Source organism: Rhinolophus hipposideros (genome assembly GCF_964194185.1).
Source record: "Rhinolophus hipposideros genome assembly, chromosome: 26".
NCBI lineage: Eukaryota > Metazoa > Chordata > Mammalia > Chiroptera > Rhinolophidae > Rhinolophus > Rhinolophus hipposideros.
In genome coordinates this window covers 2,955,139-2,967,974 of record NC_138072.1, presented here as the reverse complement: position 1 = coordinate 2,967,974, position 12,836 = coordinate 2,955,139, and the positions used below count along the sequence as shown (strand labels likewise).

Below are 12,836 nucleotides of genomic sequence, written 5' to 3'. Positions count from 1 at the left end.
TCACTGGATAAAAATTTTGAAGAGGACATGGCCTGCAACATGGTATAAGATCCCTCCCAAAATAACAGAAATCTGTTTATCAACAATCTAAGTGTGGTATTTCAGCCAATAAGAAGACTGCATTATCTGTTATGTAGCCAACATTTTTCTCCGTACATAATTTGTTCCTGAGAGGTAGTGGGACAAATCCAATGTCCACAACACCTGACACAGCTGGAAGTACAAAGGACTGAGTTCAAGGACACGCAGTGTGGGCTCTGTGAACGTGTCCCGTTCTTGGTGGCAGCTGGCTCCTTTTTAAGAGTACATATCATTCACGTTTTTAATAAAAACATCACTTACCTCAAGCGGAACTACTCTGTCACCCAGTCACGCTCCTAAAACTGTCCAGGATGCCGGGCCATTTCCTGTTGCAGATAACCAGCAGCACCCAGAACAGAGGGTGCAAACTGGCTATGTGCGGACTGTAGCTATTAATAGCCGACAAACGGATTTTGTTCCATCAACTCACCACTGTGGTGAATTAAACTCGTCGCCAACTTCTAAATCTGAGATACTTCACTTGAAAATTTGTTTTTTAAAACATTAAAAGAACTGGCCAGACTGGTCACACATGGTCCATTTTGCAACAGATACCTGGTGCTGTGCAATCAGTGGCTTCCGTCTTTGAATGCTGCACATATACCGGGATCGCCATACTCACCCCAACTTTCTACTGTCCGACACCTACCCTGCTCACCTCACTGCGGTCCCCTACCTGGTCCCTGTAGGTAACTGAATTCATAAGTCCTGACATGGAGCAACTACTCAACAGGAAGTCCTGCTCACTTTTTATATGACACAAAATGGCCTGCGGTACACAGAGTAGTCAATAATTCAAATACTTGAACAGATTCTATTGCAAACTTTAAACACAAAATGTGTACCCCAAACGACGTACATATATATACATACATACATATATATATATATATATATATATATATATATAATTTGCACACACACATATATATATATAATACATATTATAAACTATACAAGCTCACCTTGCTCAGGTGAAAATGTTATTCTCATGGTTTTATTTTTGTGGTTTCTTAGATAATTTTCAAACAATATATGTGCAATGTAATTAATTTTTAACTAATGTATAAACTCAAACTTATGGATACATAAGTTAAAGTATTTTTTCAATAAATTTTACAGTCCCAAAGACAGTCAAAATCTGTATTAAACAACCAACCACAAAAATCCTAAGAAGTTTAAAATATATATATTCAACATATTACATTGACTGAATAAGGTTATTTTACTTGAATTTTATAAAATTGAAAACCTAATTTCTTTAACAAAGAATAACTGACTCTCATAGTCTTATAAACATTTATAAATACATTAGGACCGATTATTTTAAAACAAAAGGCAGGAGATCCTTCAAAAGTTAGTTACAAGATTATTTCCTTACTTTTTCATAAAGACATTAAGGCAAAAGACAGATGTATACATAAAGCCATGAGCCATTCTGTGGTAGTAAGAAGACTTCCCCCACACTTGTGCTTCCACTCAGAGCTGATAAAACTTTTACATTCAAAAGTCAAAGGTTAAATAAAGGAAAGGAAATGTTTTTTGTCAAATAGTCAGGTAACCACTAACAGTCTGAGTGATCAGCAGGAACCTAACTTATAGTAATCAAATAAAACGAAGGAAACTGCCTTTCCGTAGCAAAATGTCTAATGTCTAGAGGCTGTTTTTCTGTCTGGAAAATTGACACAAAATGTGTAAAATTGAAACATTCTGCTTCTAAGGGATTTGCCCAAAGGAAGAGTGTGAAAGCTTCAAGTGTGGTATGAGTTAAAGGGGCCAGGCTGGGGGCACTACAAAGGCCTCAAACATCAATCTGTCTCCCTTATGAGAGGATTTCATTTTGAACCCTTGGCGACAATTTTATAGTTGTAAAATGATGTTAATCAAATTAGGAAAAGAATTTATTCCTTGCATTTCTGCTAGCTTTGGAAAGCAATTTGAAATATAAACAATGGCAAATTTTAAACTAGTAATACCACAGGGTACTTTTGAAATCTCATTAAATTAGGATAGACCTGTAAGAGAGCTAAAACATACAAAAACAGAGGCTGAAAATTCAAAATTAAATATCGATATTTATAGTCAATAAAGCTAAATTCTAATATTTCTTCTAAAAAGTGAGCAAAGCAAATAGAAATCAAATATACTAACTTTTAACTTTTGTAAGAGCACAAATCCAGGAGAAAAAGGACACCTGGTTTTTACAGCGTTTTGTGCAAATTTTTTACTTACGAACTCTAAGGTAAACATAAATTACTTTCAAGTGTTATAATAGCATCATCCAGGAATGGAGAGAAGCAGCTTTAAAACACTGTATGCACATTTTCTAGCTCAGAGCTCTAAGGAATAGAGTACTGTATGTTTGTGTGTACATGAGAGAGCAGGAGGGGAGGGAGAGAGAGGAGTATGTTAACATCTGTGAACCTGGGTAATGTGTGTATGAGTTCCTTGTACTATTCTTGAAACTTTTCGGTAAATTTGATTTTTTTTAATGAAAAGATTTAAAAATTCAGAGAAAAATTAGAAAGCACACAGAGCGCTGGTCTTTTCTATTAGGGCAAACCTATCTATCTTGGGCAGACTGCATAAGGTTAGATTCCCCTTTAAACTCTAGTTTTTAAATTTCCAGCATGAACCACAACGATAATGGAGCTCTCCCTACCCACTCCACACACTGTCATTCTCAGCACCCCCTGCCCAACCAATTGGTGTCAAATTAGAAAAACCCAGCTACAGTTTGAAGCACAATCCTCTTCTGGGAAAAACATATGTGTTTGAAACACAATTGTTTATCCAGATGAAAAAGTTGTGTCTAAGACAGAATGGAGACACAGCACATTCTATTACTTACAAAACAGTTAAAGTGTATTTTTGACTAAAGATTGAAAAAACTTTCTCCAACTCGAACAAACATCTGAGTCAATGTCCAACCTAACCTCAGAGAATGATGAATGCAGTCAGAGTAAGCGAATAGAGCAGAAAGCGGCGATTCCATAGCCAAGTTTTCTGTGCAATGTTTCAATTATTCAACGCTATTTCTTTTCCTATAAATATTTCCATAGAGTGCAGCTTGACTAACATCCACATTATAACCTCAGTGTAGATGAATATTTTATAGAGAACGCTTTATAGACTCTGGGTTTCTACTTCATCGGGACATAGAAAAGGGGAGCTAGCCTTTAGGACTCTTCCTTCTCGCCAGCTTGCAATGCACATCCTAGATGTACGGACAGGAAACACATGTGTAACTACCTACAGCGCCAGCTGACGTGTGTGAAGTGGGGCAGGTAGGACTTGGTGGGAAACTGCAGACTCGTGACCCCACTAACTCCCTGCTGCTTACATCCACCTGCTTCTGCGCAGCGCAAGACGCAAATTAGCAAACATTCCCATTTGGCAAAAGGAATCAGAAACGGGAATTGTATGCAAAATTTTACTAAAATGTATAAGGTTAAGAACATCTTCTAAAATTTTTAAAACACCATGTGGACACATAAACACTTCTGAACACTTCTGCCCAGAGGCATGAGTCGGCAACTTTTGCCTTGAAGCAGCCATTCCCTTCCAGGACCCAAGTTTTGGGTCCGTGGCAGAAAAGAGCACATATTAATTTAAGATTTTTGTATCCTAGTCAACCTGTGAAACACACATTATTTGAACTCCTATCTTAATATTTAAGTTTTCAAAACTAAACCCACAAAAATTAATATTTAAAAAAGCCATCTCTTTCAAGAAAAACTCTACTGTGGCTGGTAAATCTTTAAACCTAATCGATGCTGTATGTAGCAAGTAAACAAAATTATTTTTCAACTTACTTGAATGTGGAGAAAACAAGTTAGAAAACAATTCTAAGCCTATTTTTAAGCATCCAAACATAACAAAGCACAAAGAAACACAGCTGCTCTCTTGGGTATCCAATTATCTGGTGGGACAAATACTCACCTCAGGATACATAAGCAAATTTGGCCTCCGGACGTGAGTCTGCAGAATCCAAACCTCTGTTTACTTTCCATATCTGTCAGCACAAAGGTAAAGTGCTGTCCGACTTGATTTTGAGACACCCTAAAATACAGTAATGTTAAAAAACGTAAAGCAGTGTGTAAGAATTTTCGTAACGAAAAGCAAAAGCAAGAATATATTTATATGTGGTATTGGTTTCTCCTTGCCAATCAGTTGGGTCTTAAAGTTAGACCTTTGCTCTCAAACTGAGTGTGAAATGTGTGAACTAAATCATGAGTCAAATATCAAAATACGTTGGAACACCTTACAGGCCAAGCAATTCAGCGCAAACTAATCCCTTACTAGGGAATCATACGGTATTTTACCATACTTTTTCACATGCCTAAAGTACTTGTAAATATTTTATAAATTCTGAAAAAAAGCTATTAAACTGTGGAAGTGAGAAGTTCGATGTGATGACTGAGTCTGCTTAATGCTGGCCTCTCTTCCTGATGCTTCTCAGGCAGCTCAGAGAGCAAACCAAGTTGCTTTGGAATCTAATGGAAGCCACCACCAACTCCGTTTAATCGCTTCTTCCGTTGACATTCTCACCCAATAAAGTACCATACAAATTACTAGTGGTATTTCTTTAGCATTCTCTTCTAGAGCTGCCTATATACTGAGGCTATATTTCCAAGTAGAAAAAAAGAATATGGTTTCTACAACAAAAGCTTATTCCCAAGAATCTTAGCTAATTTTGAACTAAGTGTACGTCACCATAACAGGTGTCACTGCAGTGCAAGGTGCAATACAAATCATTACACTGAATCTTTATTACTATTTAAAATATTTAAATATATTTCCTGTCACTGGCTAGATCTGGCCGGTAGACAACCGTAAGTAAACATCTGCTTCCTTGTCCTGAAATAAAATATCCATGACACCTGAATTTTGGGTTTGAAATAGCCATAGGAATTATGTAAAAGGAAAAAAGTTTCTTTACTAGTATGGGGCCAATACTACAAATTGTTTTTAATTACCAAGAAATATTGCATTTCAAATGCTGAACATTTAACATGTACACTGTTTTTAACAAGTAGGCAGTTTTTAAAAAATTTTTACAAACATCTAAAGCAAACTTTAGTGCCTAATGTACCCTCTGGTGCCCGGTGTTCACAATATGCTTTGCTAGCTTGTCTTCCTTTATTTCATCTTTGCTGTTACTTAAACTGCAACTTTAGCAGGCTCAACCCATTCCCCTGAAAGGTGGTAGAACCAGGGGGATCGCTCACCAGCTATACTTATTCATATCAATTAGCCCATCACTCAGAATATTACCTTTAATATTGTAAAATTTAGATTTTTAGTAATCTTCACTTTAGCAAAATATTTTCCTAAAATAAATTTTCTTTAAAAATCCCCTCATACCATCCTCTTAAAAAAAAAACTGATAATAGGGTGTGAAAATCACATGGAAAAGAATAAATGATCTGCTCTATGTTCAAAGAGCTGGATATTCTGTGACATTCCAGCCGCACACAGGTAGTACTCTATTCATTCAGTATTTATTCAGTAAAATAGAAGCATAATGAGATTTTCAAAATTGCCAGGAGAGTTTCCCGGTAACCTTCCATAATATTACACCATTTCTATAAAGCTATTCTTGGGAGACAACCAGCCGTCAGTTTTACAATATCACACAGATGGTCTTTTCAATTAGGGTGAAGTGAGATGGAAAGCAGGATGTAGACACGTAATTCTACAAGATACAATTCTAAGGTTCTGATCAAGGATGTAGTTGTGTTTTCTTCTGCCAGTGCTTACAATGTGTACCTGAAGAACAAAGGGAAGAAATGGAGCCTTAAGACTTCCGACTGGCCGCAGTGGACAAAACAAAAGATCTAATGATCCCAAAGGCTCCTTCATCCCCAATACTATTTAACTTTGAGCCTCCAGTCTTTTTTGTTGGAAGCAGTGAACAAAAGTACATTTCACGTTATTAAAGAAACGAAACACGGAACAGTTTTCAAGGCTCAGTAAGGTGGGTGAAGTGGTGTTAAGGTTGACTTGTACTGTACCTTTGAACGTCAAAAGGGAAACAGAACTTGGGCACGCTCTGGAGGACTTCCTGCGAAGGCAAATGTTTACAAAAGCTTTAGCACATTGAGAAAGATGCTGTTAGAACTCTTTTTCTCCTAAGGAGAAAAAAAAAAAAAAAGGTTTTTTTCTAAAGAAAAATAGCAGAGGTTCTGAGACTGAAATAATTGATTATTAAAAGGGAATTAAGTGTGTGCTTTGGCAGATTGCACTGACAATACCAGGGACACCCCCTGAGGGGGAGGCCTGGCCTGAAGGGTGTCAACGCCCTTCACATCCCCGCGGGGACCCCTTCAACAGGGCCATATGGATTTTACAGAAGCACCGCACCATATGGGGAAGCTACGTCTGCTGCTACTGGTACCAGAGACCAGCCACAGGGACTTCTGACAGATTCTGGCTCAAAAATATAAATGTTGTTTCAATTAAAGTGCAGGCAGAGAAAGGGGAATGAAGCTGGCAACAGAAGGAATTACTGAGAGGTATAAGAACTCCACGAGCCCCCTAGCAAACCGGTTTAAAGAGACTTTCTGTTGCTCAAGAAACACATTTATGTGGCGCAGCTCTTGGTAAATTCAACAAGAGGGACACTAAGGTACATCTCGCATAAAACTCTCAACTGTGTACCTAACATTAAGCCTTTAAATGTAAAACAACACAGCTTCTATTCTGTAAACTTTCATTCAAAAATTGCCTAATATTAAAAAAAAAAATCAATGTTTTCATTAAGCATAGAAAATAACCTTATTGATTTTGAAACCTGCGGTGATTTTAGTCATTATAAAATAATTTTCAAAGCTTTCAGAAATCATACACATTAACAATTATAACAAAATGCAAATAATTGTCAGCCACTTAACAAAAAAATAGAAAAAGATCTATTTTATGAAAAACAATTTAAGATTAACTCTGATCCTAATCTTAAATGTTAGAGTTGAAGATAACATCACGCAAAGCCACGTTATTTTACAAGACAAAGCAGAGATTTATGAGGATGTTTTCTATTAAAAAGAGAGTCAATAACTTCATGCGGAGCCCCCCCCCCAAGAAAAATACCTTACTACTATCTCTTTACCAGTAAATCTTACATCCAGAGAAATCACCAATATCTAAATATTTAAACTGTATACAGAAACAGCATTGTTTTAAAGCAGAATGTCTCACGTTCTTTTAAAATATAGGCTGCAGTAAGGTATTGATTAAAAAGCAAACATTGTAAAATTCTAATGCTTACACTGAAGAAAGCTTCAAGAGCCATAAGTCACTGACGCAGAAAGAAGCGCCCTGTAAAAAGTCACCTCTGTCTCTAGGGCAGGGCTCCCTGATTTGCTTGTGAACAGGTACCTTTACAAGTATGAGCACAGTCCCCTGATTTAGAAAAGGCTCTTTTACTGCTCACCATATTTTGCTAAAGGTAATCAGAAGACCTGCTCAACTTGAAATCATTTCAGTTCCTTACACGGAAAACAGTTCATGACAACGGAGAACAGTTCATTTGACCATTGCTAATCCCTGTCTTGTGCTGAAAAACGTGAAGCCCTGGTTTCCACACTTCCTACCGGTAGGAACACTGTTTAGATAACCCCATCCCACAAAGGTGTTCACGCAAGGTCTGGGACAATACCTATATATATATTCAAAATCCAGTGCCTGTTTCTAAATATACCCTAGCTGGCAGTGTATTTCCCATCAATTTTAAGACTTGAATCAAGAAGGTTTCCCATGTGGCTCCATCCTCACACCCTCCACCTCCCTCTTTCCACAAGCAATACACAAGCACACACTTCTGCGAATCAGCCTCAGCTCGCTTCCCAACTGGCAGGAGCGCCCCTCAGGGGACAAGTCTTTAAACCTCCGCGCTCTTTAAAATTCAACCAGCCAGCAGGTCTATAGACTGGTGTATAAACAGTATAGACAAAAAAAAATCCTCTCTCAGCTTCTGTCAGTGACAAAGCAGCTCAGCAGTTGACTGCCTCTCCCCTGACAGTATAAGCTGGCTTTACACAGATCAATAGCCGAAGTCCTACCTAGCTCCCAGGGCTCCGGTTTCTTCCTTAATTACAGGTGCTATTCAAACTGAAGTTAAAACAGAAAACAGACACGTTGGAGGCAGGAATAAGATGCGTGCAATTAGGTTGTTTGGGGATCCTGTTAGCAATAACGTTAATTGGAAGTCGTACTTTTATATATATTGATAAAGTCTTGTATTTCCACCACATAGTGTTTTTGATATCTCTCTCTCTCTCTCTCTCTCTCTCTCTCTCTCTCTCTCTCTCTCTCTCTCACACACACACACACACACACACACACACACACACACACACACACACTTCCAGGCGGGCATCCATAGCTTATGGAAAAGGTTTATAATAATACTCTTCAAAAGTTGTTTCCCTGTGTTCTACAGGCTTTTGTTTTTACAAAATACCTAATTTCCTTAGCCAAGAAAAATTATTTGGGTTTTCACAATCCTCTTAATTCTCTAAAATATTTCATTTTTATACACAAAGAACACATGGACAAGTGTGTCAAATATTAAAAATAAAAATAACAAAAACAATGAAATAGAATACAAAACTGAGTCACCAGATACAAGGCACAATGACACATCTATCTTGTATATCCCACAAACTTGGCAAACCTTTAGCTAGACTCTCCAAGAAAAAAAAAAGAAAGATGACTCAATATCAGAAATGAAAGAAGTTAAAACTGATAACACAGAAATACAAAGCATTGTAAGATACTACTATGAACAATTATACTCCAACAAATTGTACCTAGAAAAAAACGGATAAATTCCTAGGACCATACAACCCTCTAAGACTGAATTATGAAAAAATAGAAAATCTAAATAGATCGATTACTAGTAAGGAGATTGAATCAGTTATCAAAAAACTCCCAACAAACAAAAGCCTAGGACCAGATGGCTTCACTAGTGAATTCTACCAAACATTCAAAGATTTTATATCTACTCTTCTTAAACTCTTCCAAAAAAACCCGAAGGGAAGGGAATACGTCCAAACTCATTTTATGAGGCCAGCATTACTCTAATGCCACAACTAGACAAGTACCCCACTAGAAATGGAAATTACAGGCCAATATCCCTGATAAAAGTAGATGCAAAAATCCTAAAGAAAATATTAGCGAACTTAATTCAATAATATCATACCTTAATTCAAAGGATCATACACCATAATCAAGTAGGATTTATTCCAAGGATGCAAGAATGGTTCAATATCCACAAATCAATCAACGTTATAATTTACTGTAATAGAACTCAGAATAGGGGTAGTCTGGGGCTGTGGGCGTGGGGAGGGGCGTACAGGACGTATGCAGGAAGCATCAAGAGGGAACTTCCTGGAATAAGAGAAATGGTTTACATCTTTAAAGGAATGTGGGTCGCACAGGTGTATGTACCGGTCAAAACTCATTTCATTGTGTACTTGGTATCTTAATGTGCATTGTGCCATATATAAATTACCGGTCTAAAATAGTTGGATAAATAAGTACCTCAGCTTGGATATTACATCGTGGTCACCCTACGTAAGAGAAATAGGGAAGCTCTCACGGGTTTAATGTAAGGGAGGAACGTGATTGAGCTTGAATTTCAAAAGATCACTTTGGCTATAATGCATAGCGTGGATTTTAAAAGGATAAGACTAAAGATGGGGAAATCAGATGGGAGACTTTTGCAATCATCGAGGTGAGTGGTGGTTGCCTGAAGTAAGACAGTTGTGGCAGGGATGTGCAAAAGGGCACACAATTAAGCTCTATGCAGGAGTAAAAATGGAGACATCCCGAAGGTAGTTGGATAAAATGTCTGGTGCTCTAGAGAGAGACTCTAGCCTAGGTAAAGACAATGAAAGAGAATGGCACTGATCAAAAGATATGGAAGAGATAAGATATATGACTGTTCATTGTTATAGAAGATCAATATTATTCTTTATATTTTTATATTCTCCTCAACAGGCAACTTTAATAGTGCCAAGTTATAAAGTCACCAAATTTTCTCATACAGTGATGAAAACATATCTTTATTCTCCTAATGATGTGTATCAAGATGGAAGTTATATTCAGCCACTTCTGGTGTTATCATCGCAATATGTCATTAGTTGGTAAGCCGAGATCAACGACATTAGCCAACCAGAAGGTCCTGGTCATTACAACTGGCATGTTCAGTTAGAACAAATGAATCTCCCAAATCCTTGAGGGCTTGTTCAGCTTTGGAGCTCCCCTAATGCCTAACCAGTGCCTGGCACAGTGATCGGCTCTGAAAACATTGTTGACCTCATGTGAAATGGCACGGTGTTATCACCATCAGAATCAATTTGTCTTGGTAGACAGTTCAAGCCATTGTGTTTTAAGAGTCTAAATGTTTTCTTTTTTATTATCTTCCTCAATAAAGATATGATAATTGCTTACTCTGAGACCTAAGAATTTTATAGATATTTCTCATTTAATTCCTACCCATGTTTTATTCCCTTTTTATATGTGGAAGATGCGGGGGAATAGAAGTCAAAGAAACTAAGTAACTCATTCAAAGTCACACAGCTAGCAAATGTTAAGAGTCAGGATTTAAACTCAGGCTGACGATTCTAACCATTATTTTCCACCCTATGTATTTTTTTCACTTTGTTTCCATGTGGGTTCCAATATATCATCAGCAGATGCCTAAATCTGATGCCTACTTGTCCTCTATAAGGCAGACACTGTCTACATACTTATATATGAAGAGTTACGATTATTCAACGAACACTTCAGGACCAACGTTAAACATGGCGTATGGGAAAATAAAGGAGTCCAGGATGTAAAGGAATCAGAGGGAAAAAGGTGAGATAATATGGAATCAACGATGTAAGTCTTACTTGCCCTAAGTTGTTCTATTCCATTGAAATTAAGTCCTGAGGCAAAATTAAAAACAAAAACAAAAACAAAGCACTGCTTATGTCTATGCTTGTCTATTACTACTGAGAATATTAGATTTAAAGTAATAACATCCATGTAAGTTCTTTCAGATAACAGACTTAAAAATGAGGGCTTAAGTTGATTCTTTCTCATAGATGAGGAAAACACCAAGTAATTAAATCTGAAGCATATTATTTAAAATCTGAAACAAAATTATGTGTCACATGTCATAACAAGGGTCATACCAGAACAAGTAACTAATACTAGAGTAACACAGGCAGAGTGAGCTTAAACAAGGTCAATAATAAGAGAGACTTAGGCTGAGAGAGTATTTAATGACCTTAGGCTCTGCAGATAGGCCCAGGTTGTGTATTTATGGTGCTCAGAAGGTAAACACCATTAGGTCAGCTTCACCTTTAGCAATTCTAGTCAATGAAGTTCGCTAGCATTTTTATCCCCTTCAATTTAAAGAAGGAACTAAGTACTTAGAAATTAAAACTTTATTTAGATGCAGTCTGCAAGCAGAACTAAAACGTCAAGAATCCAGGAGCCCTGATTTTTTTATTGGTTATCTCAAATGACACAAGACCTCTCTTTTATAGAAAATGTACATGCCCGTTATTTTTAATATTTCAAACTACAATTAAATTTTTAAGTCATAAATGTTTTTTAATGAGTGTTTCTTGAAATTCTAACTAGAAATATTGTGAGCTATTATTTTGCAAACATATTCTGCCCCACCCACTAAAGACCATCCACCCCTTGGAATAAAAATTTAGTTCACACTCCCTGCTGACGTAATCTTTGGCGTCTTGCTGAGATTATAAATAAAAGTGCCAATTTTGGTCTTAGTTCTTGTAATGCAGAACTCTTTCTATGAGAAAGTGAACCACAAACACTGGTTCTTTTCACAGAAAGCCACCAAACAAGTCTCACCAAATAGCAATGAGTTTTGATCATTCCTAGTCTCCTCCACCTTGGCATAAATGAACTCAAAGAGAAAACACAATTTCCTGAGTCTCTTGCAAAGGATTTTACTCAATAAACCACACACTATATACATATGTATTTGATAAACTTTCTCAGTTAAGAATAATTCTCTTGAATAAATTATCTCATACCTTCTGTGTATTCTTTATAGTATATTCTTGTATTGGGACATAGGGAAAATAAGGAGTGATTAAAAAAATAGAAGTGACTTATTTGTAAGAGCAGACTAAAGTAAATTCTGAGTTAGATTCAACCTTCAGGTCAGCTAAAAAGCAGAACTAAACAAATTCTTCCTTTCTCTGAAAATTGTCTTGCAAGTGTGATGGACCTACAGCAATTCTCTGTCGCTTCTTGCTGAGTCTTCTCAGTCTGCTGCCACCGGTGATCTCTAACATCTACATTAATAGCCCTCTCCAGCCTGTATCACACTGGACTTTTCGACAACATGTAACCCTTCATTCATTCGCTCATTGAACATGTGTTCATTCAGTATCTATCATGTCTGAAACACTTGGGATCTGCCCCTTTATCTGAGGAAGACAAGGTCTCTGACTAGTGTCCCCTACCACCAACACCCTTCCTACATGTCGGTAGCCACGTCCAGCCCTCCCCCTCCCTTTGTCGTTTCTCTTCGGGGCTACTTCACAACTCCTGCTCCAAAGCCCGCTCCACTGCTGTTCTCCAGGGGGGATCTCATATCACTGCTACACACAGTGTGGGGTAGAAGCCAGGGCTATGCAGACAGACCCGAGTTGAGACCCAGGCCAGTTACGTACTGACTGTGTGAAACTACCTCATCCTCCTGAACTCGACAAAGGCTTCCT

At 37.4% G+C, this 12,836-nt stretch overlaps 1 protein-coding gene across 3 annotated transcripts in view; it reads right to left on the bottom strand.

The window, feature by feature from the left end:
• DENND1B (DENN domain containing 1B) overlaps positions 1 to 12,836 on the bottom strand; it is a 164,213-nt gene that overhangs the window by 100,223 nt on the left and 51,154 nt on the right. For all 3 annotated transcript variants that reach the window (XM_081039324.1, XM_081039325.1, XM_081039323.1), the window contains exons 4-5: positions 6,099 to 6,148; positions 4,024 to 4,143 (exon numbers count right to left, since the gene is read on the bottom strand). In XM_081039324.1, coding sequence (XP_080895450.1) covers positions 4,024 to 4,143; positions 6,099 to 6,148 — 170 coding nt within the window. The remainder of the gene's footprint in view (positions 1 to 4,023; positions 4,144 to 6,098; positions 6,149 to 12,836) is intronic.